This window comes from Chelmon rostratus, chromosome 23 (assembly GCF_017976325.1).
Source record: "Chelmon rostratus isolate fCheRos1 chromosome 23, fCheRos1.pri, whole genome shotgun sequence".
In the NCBI taxonomy this organism is placed as follows: domain Eukaryota; kingdom Metazoa; phylum Chordata; class Actinopteri; order Chaetodontiformes; family Chaetodontidae; genus Chelmon; species Chelmon rostratus.
In genome coordinates, this window is record NC_055680.1 from 10,937,037 (window position 1) to 10,954,113 (window position 17,077).

At 43.2% G+C, this 17,077-nt stretch overlaps 1 protein-coding gene across 2 annotated transcripts; it reads left to right on the forward strand.

The window, feature by feature from the left end:
* The first annotated feature begins 3,709 nt into the window (after nucleotides 1-3,709).
* On the forward strand, nucleotides 3,710-16,514 carry agfg2 (ArfGAP with FG repeats 2). Of its 2 annotated transcripts, XM_041965485.1 has the most exons (14): nucleotides 3,711-3,959; nucleotides 4,743-4,836; nucleotides 6,187-6,302; nucleotides 7,476-7,620; nucleotides 8,006-8,126; nucleotides 8,232-8,336; nucleotides 9,545-9,577; nucleotides 11,889-12,140; nucleotides 13,133-13,205; nucleotides 13,326-13,369; nucleotides 13,556-13,642; nucleotides 14,687-14,785; nucleotides 15,214-15,284; nucleotides 15,445-16,514. In XM_041965485.1, exons 1-14 carry the CDS (start codon nucleotides 3,793-3,795, stop codon nucleotides 15,490-15,492), a joined length of 1,455 nt encoding a protein of 484 aa, XP_041821419.1. In that variant the 5' UTR covers nucleotides 3,711-3,792; the 3' UTR covers nucleotides 15,493-16,514. The 2 variants fall into 2 exon arrangements, with proteins under 2 accessions (XP_041821420.1, XP_041821419.1); XM_041965486.1 differs by lacking the exon at nucleotides 9,545-9,577 and having other exon boundaries at nucleotides 3,710-3,959.
* Nucleotides 16,515-17,077: the final 563 nt, after the last annotated feature.

Consider the following 17,077-nt stretch of genomic DNA (forward strand, 5'->3'; position numbering starts at 1 on the left):
CTCTCTCTCTCTCTCTCTCTCTCTCTCTCTCTCTCTCTCTCTCCCCACACACACACACAGACACACACACACACACACACACGAGGTCCAACCCTCTACCTCGCATCTCTCTATTTCCGGGTTTCTTACTCATGGCAAATTGGGGTTTAGAAGTAGGAATGAAAAATGAGAGGTTAGACTTTTTTAAAAAAGTCCTTAATATAAATTTTGCTTACTTAATAACTCCATAATTAACTAAATATTTCCTGTAACGTAGCTCTGACATTTGACAGGCCTATGTGACACAGTGCAGCAGGCCATGTAGACATTTTCTCCTCCTCACTTCTCCAGTTGCTGCTTGTGAATTGGGCTTTTCAGTTTCTATGAAATGTAACCTTCACATACAGAGAGACTGGGTGTGTATTCCCGTCTGACAGCCTTGTCTGCCTTTCTCTCGTTGAGGTGTGAACGAGGCTGCCTTTAAGTCACCCTCAGCGAATGAATGCATTCCTATGGAAGGCCATTCCTGCCCAGAAAGGTCAGAAAACAGACTAAAAATAGCACATGATAGAGATAAGAACACTGAGGAGATATCAAAATTACAAGATTGTGAGTTTAAACATGAAAGTCCATAGCTAAGACTATAAGACTAAATAAAATCAAAATCATGAGATACTGAGTTTAAATTGAGACTAAGTCAAAACAATGAAAAAAAAACGTTTTAAAAAATACAATAGAGCTAATTTTGTCCTTTTTTGCCATTAAGTCAAGGATGAAAAAAATCTACTATTGATGAAGTTTGTTTTGTTTTGCTCAAATAAGTACAATTATACAATTGTTATTGTAATGTGGAGTATTCAGAAATGACCAAAGTCGAATCCTGGACCCTGTTACCAATGAACTTGTTGTTGAACATCTGTGGAATGATCCAAACAGGTGCTTTTGGAGCATTTCACAACTCTCCTAGTCTTTTGTTGCTCCTGTCCCAACTTGTTTGAAACGTGTCGCTGCATCAAATTCAGAATCAGCAGATATTTACAAAAATCAATGAAGCTGATGAGGTCAGACATATATTGTTTTTGTACTGTTTTCAATTAAGCATATGTGAAAAAGGATTAGCACATTAGCACATTGTGTTCTATTTCCATGACTTACTGAGTGAAAATATGAGATACAGAGTCAAAAGTAAGATAAGAGTAAGATCAAATCTATGACTTAAGTGAGTCATAACTTACCATGATTTTTTTTTTGTTTTTTCTTTTGCATCAAAGGTCTTCTATATAAACATTTCTGAGACAAAACAACCCATGTCAATGTGTTGTGCAACAGTAAATAAGTGTCATCATCACCACAGACGTGTGTTGTTGTCAGACACACTGAAGTCTGTGGTTGACTGTTGCTGAACAGGGGAGTGTAATTACAGTGGCTCAACAGGCTTTTCTACCCGTGTGTGTGTTGTAACGCATAACATGAATCTATCTATCCATCTATCTATGTATCTATAAATCACATGGTGCGTGTGACCCCCCCTGCTGATCAGAAACAGTCACTGCAGGCTGGCAGGGTCCAACTATCTCATGTGAAAACAATGTGACTGTTTTCTTCCTTCACTTTGGTTCATGTTGCGGATTATCATCTTTCCCCCCGTGAGTCTATCTGTCCGAGGATCACAGTACCGTGATGCCTTCACTGACCGATGGCACTGCTTCTGGCCAGTGTGTGGTAACCTCGCACACATCTCCACAGACGTCAGAGAAAGGGCGTAGCTGTGTTGCTACGTTGCTTCATCAAAATAAATAGCCCGGAGATGTTCCCTGCAGGCAAAGAGCATTTTAATAACCTGCATTTAAAATGATGCCATGCACCAAAGTCGTGTGGGAATATTTTTTGATGGCCAACAAAAACAGTAAAAAAACAAAACAAAACCAAACAAAAAAAAATCCAAACTAACAACAACTCCAGTTCCAGGAACAAACTGTAGGTGTATTTATGATGCGTACAGCGACGGATATCAATGAACTTTTTATGAACTTTACATTTATAGATATCAAAGATAATCAAAAATCCTTTACTATGTCCCCATCTTCCGCCCTCTGTCCCCTTTGCAGAGCGCACTGGAGTGTCAGGAGCGCAGCGATGCGCCAAAAAACAACAACAACAAAAAAAACCCGGGGGCGTGTGCGTCAATGACGCACACAGAGAGCGCAGCAAAGTCAGACACTCAGGACAGACAATCGGCTCTGAAAGAGTAATTAAAACGTGTGTTTTCTTGGCAGCTCGACAGGTTCTTATTTGTCTTTGACAGGAGATTCCTTGCGCTTCTGTCCAAGTGTCAGACCAGACACAGTTTCAGGTATCCCCTGTTTTTCAAAATAAAAGCCTGGTTGGCATTAAAAACACTAGTGGGTCGTTTGCGTACAGAATTAGGAGAAAATAATTAACCTATGGCACATGTCCCCACAAACCTTTCACAGCTCAGAACAAGGCTGGCTCATCATCCACACCCATGACAGGGTTGTTAAGGCATAACCCCTCAGATCAAAAACAAATGTGTTTGATCAAAAACAAATGTGTTTAAGAATATGCACCATGTGAGCAAACTGGATTATTAAAACTATTAGAACTAGATTCAGGGACACAGTGGTGACTCGGGGGTTAAAGTGCTCACAATAAATTGCAACATCTTCAGTTCATGTCTGGCCAAGGACCTTTGTTGCATGTCATTCCCCATCTCTCCCTCCCCTCATGTTCCCTCTTTTTCTCACTGTCAGCTATCAAGTAAACAAGAAATTAGATTTCACTCCACAAGATAGTGCATCACGATTAGGTAAAATCTGCAGGAGCCACCTTAAGGCCTTCATTATTTATGCTGTGCTTAAGTGATGCACATCACCAAATAAATTTGCTAAAAAATTAAGTGACCACAGAGTCTTTTCTACACAAACAACCAGATACCTTCAGGGCCCCTTGAAGGTCTGGGGCTCCAGGGCAGTTGCTCGCTCTGTTTGTTTGTAATCCAGCCTTGGTATTACATAAAGCAGCCTACACTGATCATAAACAGACCTCTCAGAATGTAAACAAACAAATAAATACAAGATTCCTGAGATCTATTAGAAACTGTTGTGAAGCCGTTGATCGTGTCACATCTTCAATCTCAATCTCAATTTTTGATCCAGCATGGATGAGAAAAAAATGGAAATGTTAACATCTACATCTCCATGACAACGGGGCAAATCCCATCTGTTGGAGGTCATGTGACACAATCAAAAGCTCCAAAACAGCTGTTAACTGGACCCCATGGTGAGCTTCTTTGGTCACCTGCGGTTCAATAACAAAAGAAAACTCTAAATATAACCCAGAAACTGAGACTATTTTCTTTTTTTCTCAGTGTCTTTATTTCAAAGTACAGTGAAAACAGCTGAATCACAGAATACACACAGAGTTGCTGGAAAATACATTGACCTACTAACAGTTTGATGAGGTAACCAGCGGTTATATTGGATCAAATTTTTAAAGAAACAGGCAACCTGAATGTAAAATTGACCGTTATCTCAAGCGCCACCTGTTATTTGCTCTTACTTTGAAGGCAATCCGCAGGATTTCCGGTGTACCTGCGGCTCTCTCTGTGCCGCTTGACGCGCCTCTCCTCCGCGTAGTCTCGCATTTGAGGGTGAAGCCGCATAAACGCGCTTCCATAATGCGGGCGTGAAGCGCTCCATGTAGTGAACGGGAGGGGATTCAGGAGGAGGGTTACCGGCTTCACACCGAGCCTGTCAGCCAGGCACCGGGTGGGGGGCGGGGGGTGGCGATAAAATGTCGAACCGAAAGCACCGGGACAACCAGGAGATCTGCGCCCGCAAGGTCCGGGAGCTGGCCCAGTCTGGAGTAAACAAACACTGCTTCGAGTGCAACCAGCCCGGGGTGACTTACACCGACATCACGGTGGGCAGCTTCGTCTGCACATCGTGCTCCGGAATGCTGTGAGTAAAAAAAAAAAAAAAAAACCTGCCGCGCCTCCTCAGTTTATTTACTGCACAATTCAGCATCAGTGCGAGGACAAACACATAACTGACAGAGCTGTGGAGTAAAAGTGGCAGGCCTGAGATTGCACCACCCCTCAGTCAGATTTACTGTGTGTTATTTTCTGTTCTCGGGGAGTGTTGATGCGGTGCAACAGCCGAGCCTGTGCGCACAAATTAATTTACGCAGTGTCCACCTCTCTCTCTTCCCCAGCTTCATAAACGACAGACCGCTAGTTGGTCATTTTCCAGCTCTGAGTTACGGTTCATTTCGTCATGGTGCAGGTTTGACACCACCTCTCTCTCTCTCTCTCTCTCTCTCTCTAGGCTCCTCTCCAGTGTGGGCGCGCGCGCGCGTGTGTGTATGTGTGTGTGTGTGTGTGTGTGCTGTCACATTTTGTTCTGCATGTTCAGCCTAGTCCCAACACTCCTCAGGAAGACGGTTTCAGCACTTTATTGCGCAATGTCTTGCACATGTACAGCAGTGTCCCACTTTGTGCCCCCCCCCTCCACCTCTCACACACACGCACCCACCCAGCATGGAGAAAATAAGAGGTTCTGGTTACTGCAAACGTATCTGTCACTAAGGGGTGTGTGTGGCACCCTTTTCTCACCAATCCCGCCCACACCAACCTGCTCTGTCCACCTTGTCCCATCTCAAAGGAGACTGTTGTTCCATCTTTAATGTTTTTTATGCCTTACTTACTTCCAAATTCCTCCCTCCATCTCTCCTCTGTGTCCCAGGAGAGGCCTCAACCCTCCCCATAGAGTCAAGTCTATCTCCATGACAACCTTCTCCCAACAGGAAGTGGAATTCCTCCAAAACCATGGCAATGAGGTGAGTGGCACTCAACTGTACGTCACCTTGCAGGCACAGAAATGCATTCAAATGTGTTTTTCTTTCTTGCATTATTGACACTTGTAAAGTGTCAGAGGAGCCGCAGCTCATTAGTTCCTGCATGGTTTTTTGGTTCAAGTCCAGGTTTTAAACTGAGATTCTGGTCCCGACATGGAATATGAAACGTCCCTCATGGCTACCAGTTGAACCAGTTCTTGTGGTCGGGCTTTTTTTGGGAAGAATGCTGCTGCCCAGCTCACACGGTGCCAAGAAACACTGTCTGTCCCACCCAAACCACCATCTATTTCCTGTGTGTCTTTGTGTGTGTGTGTGTGTGTGTGTGTGTGTGTTTAGGCCAGTGGTTCCCAAACTTTTTTAAACCAGGACACCCCTTTATAACCATGAAATGTCCCCACTCACACATCTCGGTCACATTTCTTAAAAAAGAAAACAAAAACAGATGAAAGGGATCCTTATCAAAAATGTTTATGTGAACTAATGATTATTTTTATAGGAAATTCTTAATTCAGGGTCTTTAAACTGCCAGACAGTGGTGGAAACAGCGGTTTCCTGAAGTCCAGGGAACGTCTTCAAATAGTTTTTTTGCCTGATAAACAGCCTAAAGCCCAAAATGATTCATTTTACTGTCACGTAAGGTAAGAAAAACAGCTGGAATCTATAATTGTTGGCTGTTTGTGCTCGAAAAAAGGCTTAAACAGTCAATCAGTTATCAAAATAGTCCCCAAATAATTTTCTACGTGGTGAAATATCAATATGTCAGTATCAGCATCAGAAATCCAGCATCAGAGGAGCTGCCGCTCGTGCCGCGATGGCGGCAATAGCCTCGATCTGTGGCATAGTTAACATTTAAACATTAAACATAAATCTAGAGGTGTTGTTAATGTAAATATCACCTGTGTTTTTTTTATGTGGTTGAACAGCACCCGTTTTGGAAACGGCAGGTGTAGGCAGCGCTCTCTCATGAGCTTATATCACACAAGTGAAGGGTGAAGTGTTCCAGGCTATCAAGATGAGTGCTGTTTTTATCAGCTCTCTGTTGGCCAGGATCTGTGTGTGTGTGTGTGTGTGTGTGTGAGTCAAGTATAATGTGAGGAGAGGCAGAGGTGTGTATTGTCCAGCTTTTCCTCCACATCATCCTCTGAAGAGCGATTGGGCCGGTGGTGATTCATAGGCGGTAATATTTGCCGCACTCTGACGTGAATCACTGATGAGAAAATCTGTTTGTGTTTCCCTCTGAGGCGTAAATGTCAAACATAAGCAGAGATCGTCATTAGTGTGACCTGCCAAATTGTCACTTTTTTTTTTTTCTTGCAAAATGTGTGCGTTCAGGTCGGCAGGAGGACCTGGCTGTGTGTGTTTGACCCAAAGACGGACGGCTGCGCCGACATGAAGGACTCTCAGAAGTTCAAAGAGTTCCTTCAGGACAAATATGAGAAGAAAAAGTGGTGAGAAGTTTGGTTTCTCCTGCAGCGTAACACACCAGTGTGATCAGGTGGTAGGAATAAAGGTTGAGAGGTGGACAGGAGTGCAGCTAACAGTTGTTTTAATAATCGATTAATCTGCTTATTAGTTTTCAAATTAATCAAAATAGTTATATGGAGCATGAAATGGCAGAAATTTTTGCCCATCATAAGTTCCCAGAGCACAAAATTATATCTTAATATCTTTTAATTTGTCTAAAAACTTTTGGTAATGACCAAGTATCTGTAAAGCTAATGATATTACCCATCAGCCTCAACTATAATGTGGTGTTTAGTGCTAATTAACAAATGTTTGCATGCTGCCATGATGCCAACAATGGTAGTAATCATACCCTCTGAATAGCATTCTTATTTTACAGATGTTTGCATGCTGATATTAGCATTAAGTTGATGTAGCGTCATTATTTAAAAATCTTAATTTGTGCAACAACCAAGTACCTGCAAAACTGATGACATTATCCATCAGCCTCTGCGGTACTGTACTGTTCAGTGCTAGCACTAGCAAATGTTACCATGCTACACTAAGGTGGTGAACATTATACGTGCTAAACATTTGTGTTAGCATTTTTATTGTTGCGTCTCGAAGGGCTTTACATTTTGATAGAAAGCTCTTTGAGGAAATGATGTATACAAAGAAAGTTTTTATTGTTATTATTATTATTCTTGTGAGTATCTTCGCATGCTGAAGTTAGCGTTTAGCTCGTAGCACCTTGATACAGATTCACAGAGCTGCTAGCTGTTGACTGTTTGCCTTCTTCTGAAATATTTGCTTGGAAAAGATGTTTCGAAGATTGATCAAATATAAAAAAAAGCTTCAGCTGATCTTCTCAACGGTTAATCAAACTGTTTCGTCTCTGAAATCAAAAGGGAGTAGCGGGGCAATTAGATCCAAACAACAAGTGATGACGTCTGTTCCAAGTTTAGACATTTACTGTTTGAAATGAAGACGCCTACTCAGAAAAATTAGCTGAAGGATAAGAGCTGCTTCCATGGTGGGAATAAAAGAACAGTCGTTGTTGTGAATTTAGTTTCAAGCCCTGGTAAATGATTCATTTCAAGCCTTAATTGGGCCTTTTTATGAGGCCAGTCAGTCACACAGTCTCGTTTTAACGGCATGAAATTCCACATATCTTTCAGGCATTTTTCCAAAAGTAAAAACCGGAGGGACGTCGAAGGTCCGTGGAGCCCGGGGGTCCAGGCCGTGCCCCCTTCCCATGGTCCCTTAGCGAGCCAGGCCCCCTCCCACAACCTGCCCCCCAATGCCAGGTCCACAAGGCCACTGGTGAGAGAGCCTAATGTGTCCTGATGGTGCGAGAGTAATGAAGATGAAGGCGAAGGGAGTGAACGTGAGAGAATGAGCATTCATGAGAGAAAGTGGGCGTGTGTGCTAGAAAAAAGTGGAAGTGAAACAGACACAAGTAGTTTCAAAGAGTGTCCAGAAAAGAAGAAGAGGCTGGAAGGTGAAGAAGCGACCTGAATTCACTTCCGCACTGCAGTGGGGAGACAAAGACTGATGGGTCGGACAGCGAGAGGTCCAGGTAGCCTCGACATCAAAGCCGCTGCGTATGAATTATTGAGAAAGCATGAAAGAGACGCACTTCTTCTGCCTTTGTCTCCCCCTCTCTGCCTCCCATCTGCTGCCTTCTTATCTGTCTCCCGTCCTGCAGTCTCAGTCCCAGCTGCCGTCATGGGATCGAGCTCCCGCGATCTCGCCCGCCGACATGCGGACGGACGTGTTCACCGCCCGGCCATCGCGCTCCCAAAGCTTCAGAGACCCCCCTCTGAAAGGTCTGAGTTCGATCTGGATCCGACGAGCTGATATTTCTGGACTGAATGTGATCGATCCCCTCACCTGTTCGTGTTTTCTTTGTCTGCTGTCTCCCTCTGATGTAGATCCCACCCTGTGTGGGATAGAAAGACAGCGGCCAGGCTCCCTGTCGTCAGCGTTGGGAGCTCAGAGCCACGCCCCCTCCTTCCCCGCCCTCCCACGGCCCTCAGGTGTGTCCCCCATTGACCCCCTCGTCTTCATTTCCTCCCTATCCTCTCAATCAAGCAGGAAAAATGTCATTTCCAAATATTTTTTATCGAGTTTTCAGAGTTAACATACTCTTTCATTACACATACACATAAAATCAAACTCCACATCAATCAATAAATACGATAGAATATCTAATATACAACAAATGAAAAGGACAAAATCACTACAGTATCCCTGTTATTAAAACTATGTTGACATGTTCATCATCAACTTTATCTTGTTCTCATCTTCAATACCATAAATACAAGCACTGTAGTTACTGACTATCCCACACACATCATCCTCCTAGAGCACCGAATGTGTATTAATCCACCGCTAAAAATAGTGCCTAACATTGCACAATTTGCACCTGTTTGTGTGACATTTGCTAAACACTACAGTGCCCAGCTGTTTCAATAATTTTTTTTTTTTTTTTTACTAAACTATATATTGGTGACCAGTTTAGAAGATGTATGTCTTCAGGAGGAACCAGTGGGCTTAGGGCTTAGAGGTCAGAAAGTGTTGAGAGATGGACTAGCACGTTGTTGGTTTGGGTCTTTTCATGGGATTTGTTGAAAATAAGAATGATGTAGTAACGCCAGCCTTTAAGCAGCTTTCTTCTATTCCTGGAAAGAGTTTTGGCAATTTAAAGCGAACTGTAGTAGCCTAATGCATATTGATGATGAATATACAAAGCTACCTGCTAACTGCCAAGATTTTCCTGATATTTATGAGCCCTTCTGTTGCACCAATGGATTCTATGGCCCCTTTTCTATTTTATTCTGTGTGGCTCTGGCTGTAAAATTTGGCAGTGCAGAGCGTCATCACGTTGTCCAGAGTGTGCAGATTGTTGAATATTTTCGCTGATTCTCACCATCCGGTCATCACTGTTGGCTCTAAGTGTCACTTCAGGGAGGACAATGAGAGAGAGAGCTACTTCGCTTGCAGTCGTAATTTTCAGCTTGACTGTTTTTTGTTTTTAACATTTAATATGGGTTGAAAATGGCTCCACGTTATCATGAATGTCAAAATTCAACAGATTGCTCAGCCGGCCACAGACGACAGCAGGGACAGCAGCTTCATATGACATGAGTGACACTTTCTCCTCTCTTTTATCCACTCCTTTATCCCTCCTTTCTGTCTCTGTCTGTCTCTTCTCACAACTTTCTCCTCTTCCTCCGACTCATAGCCAGTAGCTCTTTCAAAAACCACTTCACTTTAGGTAAGACACGGCACCATCCGATGCATTTGAGTGTGTGCTGAATGGCTGAGATCAATAAGCTCTTCCATGCTGTATCATTCATAATAGAATGGCCGATCTGAGTGCTGTGCTGGCGCTGCCTATGCCTCGCGTGCATGCGAATTTGGCTTCCTTTTAGTGCCGTTTGAGAGAAGACACGGCGCTCTATATTCATTTCGCCATCCGAGTCACGCCTGGCCAGCGTCACGTGCTGCAATTCGGGTCGATATTTTTCTTCATCAGCCAGGTTTCTCACTTCAAAGCCCAGATCTGAAGGCTGGGAGGGTCAAGGAGAGATGCGAACACACACACTGTTCCCTCAGAGGAAAAAGAAGAAGTTTAAAGTAATGCTATTTTTAGGCCGTAGCTGCTGCTGCACCCGTCAGCAGAGGGCTGCTGATATTTAGCACCATGTCGGCGTTGAAGCACTTAAAAACTATGTAGGGCGCAGCTGTAATCCCACAATACACATTAACGTCCCAAACAAGTATTCTAGATAGTTCAGGTATGTTTGCACAGATAGGCCATATCTGTAGCCCGACAGTAGCGTGTGATCATATCCCAAAAACTCGCAGCTCGACCTTGGCGTGCTTTATGTCTTCAGATAATCTGTATCAAGTCAAGTCTGGTCTGGTCTCTGTCACGGACTCCTCAGCTGTCGCAGGAAAACAAGCTGTATTTAAAAAAACAATACCCATTTTCATTTGTATCCCCATGCTAACAATTCTAGCTGATACTAGCATGCTTTGTGGCTACTGTGTGTGGAAAGCTTGCTAGCTGCAAACGTGGTAATTTCCTGCCTTTGTTACTGTCGAATGATTGCATTTTTTTGTTTTGGGTTTTTTTTTTTTTTTGGTTGAAGCTTTTTGAAAACTATCCAAGAACTTGTTGGCTTGCTTTTTGTGTTAATGCTTTACCCTGGAAAAGGTACATGCTAACTAATAAGTCAAGCTAATCCTGCTTTTGACGAACCCCATAGCATGAAAATGCTAAAATAGCATGAGATAAACTGCTTTGTCTTTGGTAGTGTATTGATTGGTTTATGTGATATGGCTTAAAGGGTAATTCTGGTATTTTTTAAGCCTGAGCTCTAGTTTGACATAAAACTCTAATGGGTACAAAAAGTTTTGAATTGGGCCAATAAATCACCTCCACCGCTACCCGTGAAACAGGCTGCAGTAGCTGCAGTGTACTCCTTGGGGGCAATTGCACCCATCGAAGTAGATCTACTAAAAGTGTTTGTTTTGGGTGTCTGACAACATTATGGAAAGGACGCTTTTTTCGCTCTCTTTAAAGCCGCCAGACTCCTTTGACAAAAACAGTAATTTTACCTCACAGAACACAGGATTTGCTGGTCTACTGTTGCCTTGATCAGTTTGTTTATTTTGTGTTATTGTGCGGCTTTGGCTGTTTAACACATTGACGTGTTAAAACGTTGGTGTTCTATAATGCAAACAAGCTAATTGATCAAGGCAGCGGTGGACCAGCAGCTCCTGTGTTCTGTGAGGTAAAATGACTGTTTCTTTAAATGGAGTCTGGTGGCTTTAAACAGAGTGATGTAGTGGCTGTTTTTGGTGAAACAGAAAGGATTTTGCTCTTCGACAAAATGGTTAATCTCTGCAGGGATATTTTCCATAATCTTGTCGGACTCTTAGAATAACAAACACTTTTAGCTGATGCACTTAAATGGGCACATTTTCCCCCAAAGACTACGTTGCGGTCATTGTCGGCTGTTTCGCAGCTGTCGGACTGGACCAGCTGGACCAATTCCAAAACATTTTAACCTGTTAGTCATTTAGACTCATAAATATGTAAAAATATGACCCAGGTATTCAGGTACTGGATTACCTTTAAAGGAATGTTATCCTTTTTCATATGAATTATGTCATTTCTGCATTGGTATTTAACAATATTTGTTAGGATAAAATCTGATGAATCTGCATGTATTGATCTGGATGTAGCATGATAAAGCAATCTGTTTCACAAATAGCTTTTGAGAGATTTGTTTCAGCCTCTTGACAAAACAATCTTATCTCAAGGTCCATTTAGTGACTGTCCTGGAACTTTTGATCATGACCTTCATCAGCAGATGGATTTTGTCTGTGCTCATAATAAAATTTTATTATGACAACTGGGCGAACTTTTTTAATATACTGTTTAAACCTGAACAAATAGTTATAAATAAGTTGATGGCGGCCCTTTAGGTTTAAGAGCTCCAAATTATGAATCACACATGAACTGCTCTCACCCGCTGCCCTTGCACTGAAGCCCAGTCTGGTTTTCTCGCTCTCAGGTCGTACAATATCGGCCTCGGGGACCACGGGTCCCTTCAGGGCCTTCCCCAAGTCTCTCAGCGTTGACTTTGGAGGTCTGAACCACCCCCAGACGCAGCCTCTGCCCCAGTCTCTGTCCCAGCAGCATCAGCAGCAGCAGCCTGGAGGCGTCGGCCAGACGCCGCCGCCAGTCGGCGGCTCCAGCACCCAGGACAGATACGCTGCAGTGCTACAGCTGGACAGTGTCTTCTCTGACACATCATCGACCACAGGTGGGAAATATTTGAGTTTGTGAGTAGATGCTTTTAACGATCTAAGTAGTGCATGCAGATTGTTAGATAATCCATCCACACGTCTCTAATTCAGAGGGGAATATTTCACATTTTACTGCACTACCTTCATCTTACAGACATAGCTGCAAGTTATAAAGATTTCAGGTATGAAAACACATTATAAGCTAATACATTACAGCACATTGCTAAAGATTAAAGCCGTGGCTCCAAACCTATTTGGCTTGTGACCCCTTATGAAAACGCAGTGTCCAGTTGTAGCCACATCTGATCATCTGAGACGATTTCATTTCAGTGACTGTCTGAGTTCCATAAAAGGAACAGCTGTAATGAAGTATTTTCACATTGTTGCACTGACACTTTTACTGCAGCAAAGGGCCCGAGTGCTTCTTCCACCACAAGGTAATAGATAGACTGAGAGGCAGAGGCAGAGTTGGAGTGTGCGTGTGATGCAGATTGTCACGGCCAGCTCAACTAGGTTGCATAACATCCTTGCTCCAAATGCCAAGGCTTTTAGCAGCTGAATTATGCTCATTGTGTTTGCTCCAGATCATGCACAGTCTGATTCGAAGGACCTTGCCGATACATTTTCAAAATCGGCTCTAATAACCAGGGCGGCGGTTTTTAATGCACAGGATTCATGTGAGACTCCCTCAAGCTTTCTACAAGAAGCTTTGTCGTTCTCCACCTTCATCGCAGCCTCCCCTGCCTGGCAGAGTAATGAGGTTATTGATTTTCTGCCCCAGCTCAGTTTGATTCATATCAAGCTGGACACAGAGACGATATTTTATTCAGAGGATTTGTAATGCTTTTGTTCTCTGATGACTTACATGCTTAAGATCAACTGCTTGAACCCTTTGTGGAATTTTTTTGTACTCACATTTCAGGATAGTAGTAGCACTTGATCTCCTAAATTAGCTCTCATTAGAGCCCAGGGGTTACATTGTGGTCTTTTGTGAAATGCGTGCCTGCAGCTCCACCTGGTGGTCCTCCGCAGTACAGCACCATCTTCGGCAGCAGGCTCTCATCCAGCTCTACTCCTGCCAGGTAGAGACGAAGGAATCAAATCAGTTTTTGTTTACCATGACAGATTTTTAAATTTCCTGCGTGTGGAGCCCTTTAAAGGTCATATTCTGATCGATTCTCTGTTTTTCTACTTTCGCACAGTTCCCCCGGTGTCGATGCAGTCTCCAGCTCCCAAACATTTGCAAGTAGGTACCGAACACGCACTGCATTGATCCCCCCTGCTAACCTGCACCGTATTACACTCAGCCCCTCAGTCCAATACCTCTAATTAGGATGCATGTGTTTGACGCAGAGTAGTGCTGTTCGAATAGACAGGAATGTGCCACCACACTCACCACAATTATCCCCTCCTCCCTCCCCATGTGTCTCAGATTTCCCCAACCCATTCAGCTCCAGCTCCGGCTCCCAGCAGCCTGTTGCCCTCTCCCCCAGTAACCCCTTCAGCAACGCATCAGGAGGTGAGACTCATGTTCGGGCTCCTTCAAACATTACTCTGCTGCTTCCTCCTGCAGCTCTTTGCAGAATGACATAAAATATAGATGATTCCACCCAGAAGAAAGTCTTAAGATCTTCCAGTAAGATTTAGCTTTTTCAACTGTTTAGAGGTTGAAGGTAAAGCAAGTATGAAGCTTTATATTTCGTTATGAGTTGAAAATTAAAGAAGAGTTTGGATAGATTATTTCAGTTGCTTAATGAGGCAAATGTTTGTCAGTTTTTGGCTTTTCACATGTGAGAATTTGCTGCTTTTGTTTTTTTTATCTCACTTTAAAATGAATATCTTTGGATTTTGAGTAGCTGGTCGGACAAAAAGAGAGTAGGAGACGACATCTTGGGGGGCTTCAGAACTTGTAGTTGGCATTTCTCACAATTCTTTGGCCGTTTCATACACCAAATGATTAACTGAAACTAAATTAATTGTTAAAATAATCATTACTTGCAGCCCTAATCTCTTTTTACACCCAATTCTGACTATTATTGATTTGTGACCAAATCTGTTTTACATTTTGGTTCAGCAAGTGAGGAAATCATGCAGACAATGACACAATTATTATCCAAAGAATCCAGAAAGAGTGGAGGTGTATGAAACACACTTATACTGATAAAATTTCTAAAACAAACACAAGGAAAGGAAGGAAGGAAATAAAAAAAGAGCACAAAAAAAGGAAAAATTAGGCCACACTTTATTTGTAATTTGCTAAAAAACAGAGGTGAAAAAGTTCTGATGCAGCTGTTTGAGTGTATAAGCAGTTAAACCCAAGAAAATATTCATTATTTATTGTTATTGCAAACTTTATTCTGCAGGTTTGTTGAATTGCAGGCATTTTTGCATGTTCTGCTGTGCAAAGACTCTCCATCTTAGACTGTTTACTTTAAACGTACTGGTTGAACACCGTCTCCATTTTTCCTTTAATTAGCACCAAACAGTAGATACAAACATCCAGTATATGTACAGTAAAGCTGTGTCTGATCTCACTGTATGTGGGTGTGTATCTTTTCTCCAGGTGACTCCAGTGCGTTTGTCACCTCTCCCACCTCCGTTTTTCCTCCATCCGCCCCCTTCCCAGCGCCCGGCGAGTCAGCCAGCAACCAGGAAACCAACGGTAGAGCCTTTTGACTTTATTTTTTTAGTCATTTAAGTCATTTTCTAAGCAAAATTAGCTCATTTTCTTGTTTTCTGTATGTGATATCATATGAAACTGAAAATCTTTCGGCTGGCCGTATGAAACAAACAATGTGAAGACATCAGCTCAGCCTGTAGGAACCTATAGAAACCTGCATGCGCACTGTATCCGTGGCTGCCAGTGTGACCTGTACTGTATGTGCACTGGCTGCAGATCAAACACTGAAGAGCTGTGAGGCGCCAACACACTTCAGATGTTTCATTATTTCAACAGTGGCCACTGGCAACCGCTCAGGAATACCAATTGACGACGTGAGAGCGGAGCTGCTGCTGCTGCTGTTTCTGGTTTCAGTGCTGTCTTCACGCCGCCCTTCGTGTTGTCATGCTCTCGTGTTGTGTGCGTTGCAGGTTTTGCCTCCTTCCCGGCGTCCGACTCTCAGCCCAAAGTCCCTCGGCCGATGTCGGTGAACCCGTTCACGGTGAGTGCGCGCTCAAACGAGCGCCACCGGGTGCAATTCAGGGGTACAAAAGGAAGGGGGCTAATTGGCAGTTTTTGCAAGCTCTCTTTTTTCTGCAAACTGCAGGAAGTGTAGTGAAGCCCCCTCTGCTTGTTCTCACCCTGCCTCTCTTGTCTTTCAGGGGAATGTTTACCCCAGTCGGGGGACGTCGAGAAATCCTTTCATCTGACCCCCCCCCCCCCCCCCCCCCCCCCCCCCCCTTCACCTTAGGTCACACGCCCATCCATCTCTGGGAACCGAGGGAGAAGTGAACTTGAGGAGTCGCTGCCATTTCAATGCCTTTGGAGTATTTTCACCCTCTGGGGAGGTGTTTGACCCTCACCTCCCTCCTCTCTCTCTCTCTCTCTCTCTCTCTGTCTGTGTTTACGTGTTTGTGGAGGAAAAAAAAAGCGTGAATGTAATTATGAAATTCATGTATGTGTGAAATTGCCCCCCACCCCCATGTTGTCTATATGTCAAAAGGTGTTTGTGTGCCAGTACACGCCACCTCAGGGCTCTGTGGGAGTCACGAGGAAAAGACGCCTCTATGATTTTTGCAGGAACACACACGTACATACATGACACGACACACACACACACACACACACACACACGTCGCTGATGCTGCTGCTGCTACTTTGCTTTCATCTCCTGCTTAAAAGTGCAAAAAACAAAACAAAACCCAGCCCGCCGGTAAACACATCAGCGTCGCCTCTACTTTAAAAACTCTCAGTCGTCCAAAGGAAGAGCCAGTCGAGACTCTGCATCACAAGTTTCTACAAATGGAAATAACAGCCTTAACAGCCTCCTGATGCAGGTGAATTTGCGTGGACGGATGAGACGGGCTTCTTCTTGTAGTGGGTGTGTGGAACATGTTTGACATTTGTCACCGTGTGTTTCCCTTTTTTGTCGGGTTTTCCTTTAAAGTCTGTGTTTTCCACTCCTAGGCTGCATGCGCTTAGAGGGCTAAAAGGAGATGCTACTGAATGTAAAAGCGATTTCAGAATAACTTACGTGTATAAAAACATCATGGCTTCATGTACCGGACCAAAATGTTTCTCGCTCTTTTTTTTTGTTTTTTCAGTTGACATGGAGGCGGAGTTCATTTCATGTATTTTGCCAAAAAAAAAAAAGAAAAAAGAAGATCAGAGATTCATGTAACAACGTCTTTGTAATGACAAGTATTCATGTTCATAAAATCAGTTTGTTGCTTCTTAAGAGAGTTTGGCTCTGGGTGTTTATTCTAGTGTGCTTATTTAAAATAATGAACAAAGAACATGAACAAAAATGCAGAGTTTATATAATTCTTTAATAGCTTTTACTTTTAAAGGCTGCACTGATTCATTCAAACAGCAGGGGGCGCGTGACATCCACTTTTCTCTGACCTCGTGCGCAAGGTTACTTATGGATGCACATTACATAACAACATAGATACTGCATAAGCATACAGTACAAAGATAGAAACCCTTTTACAGCTATCAGAATGACTATTATTAGACCATTTTAAATTATTTAGTGTCATTTTAAATTCAGAGTAAATCCATCCTCATTAATAATGTGTACTGTGTGCATTATTCCATTAGATTTATTACAACCATGCAGCAGTGAGAGATGCAGGTTTCATTGCTCAGCCAGACAGTCGAAATAGATAAAAATCATTGTACTCACACGCAATCTGATTGGTGGGAACAACGCTTATAGAAACGCCTCGTTAATTCAATTACAGCCGCTTAACCTGCTGTGTGTGATGCATTTAGGAATCAATAATCACAGTA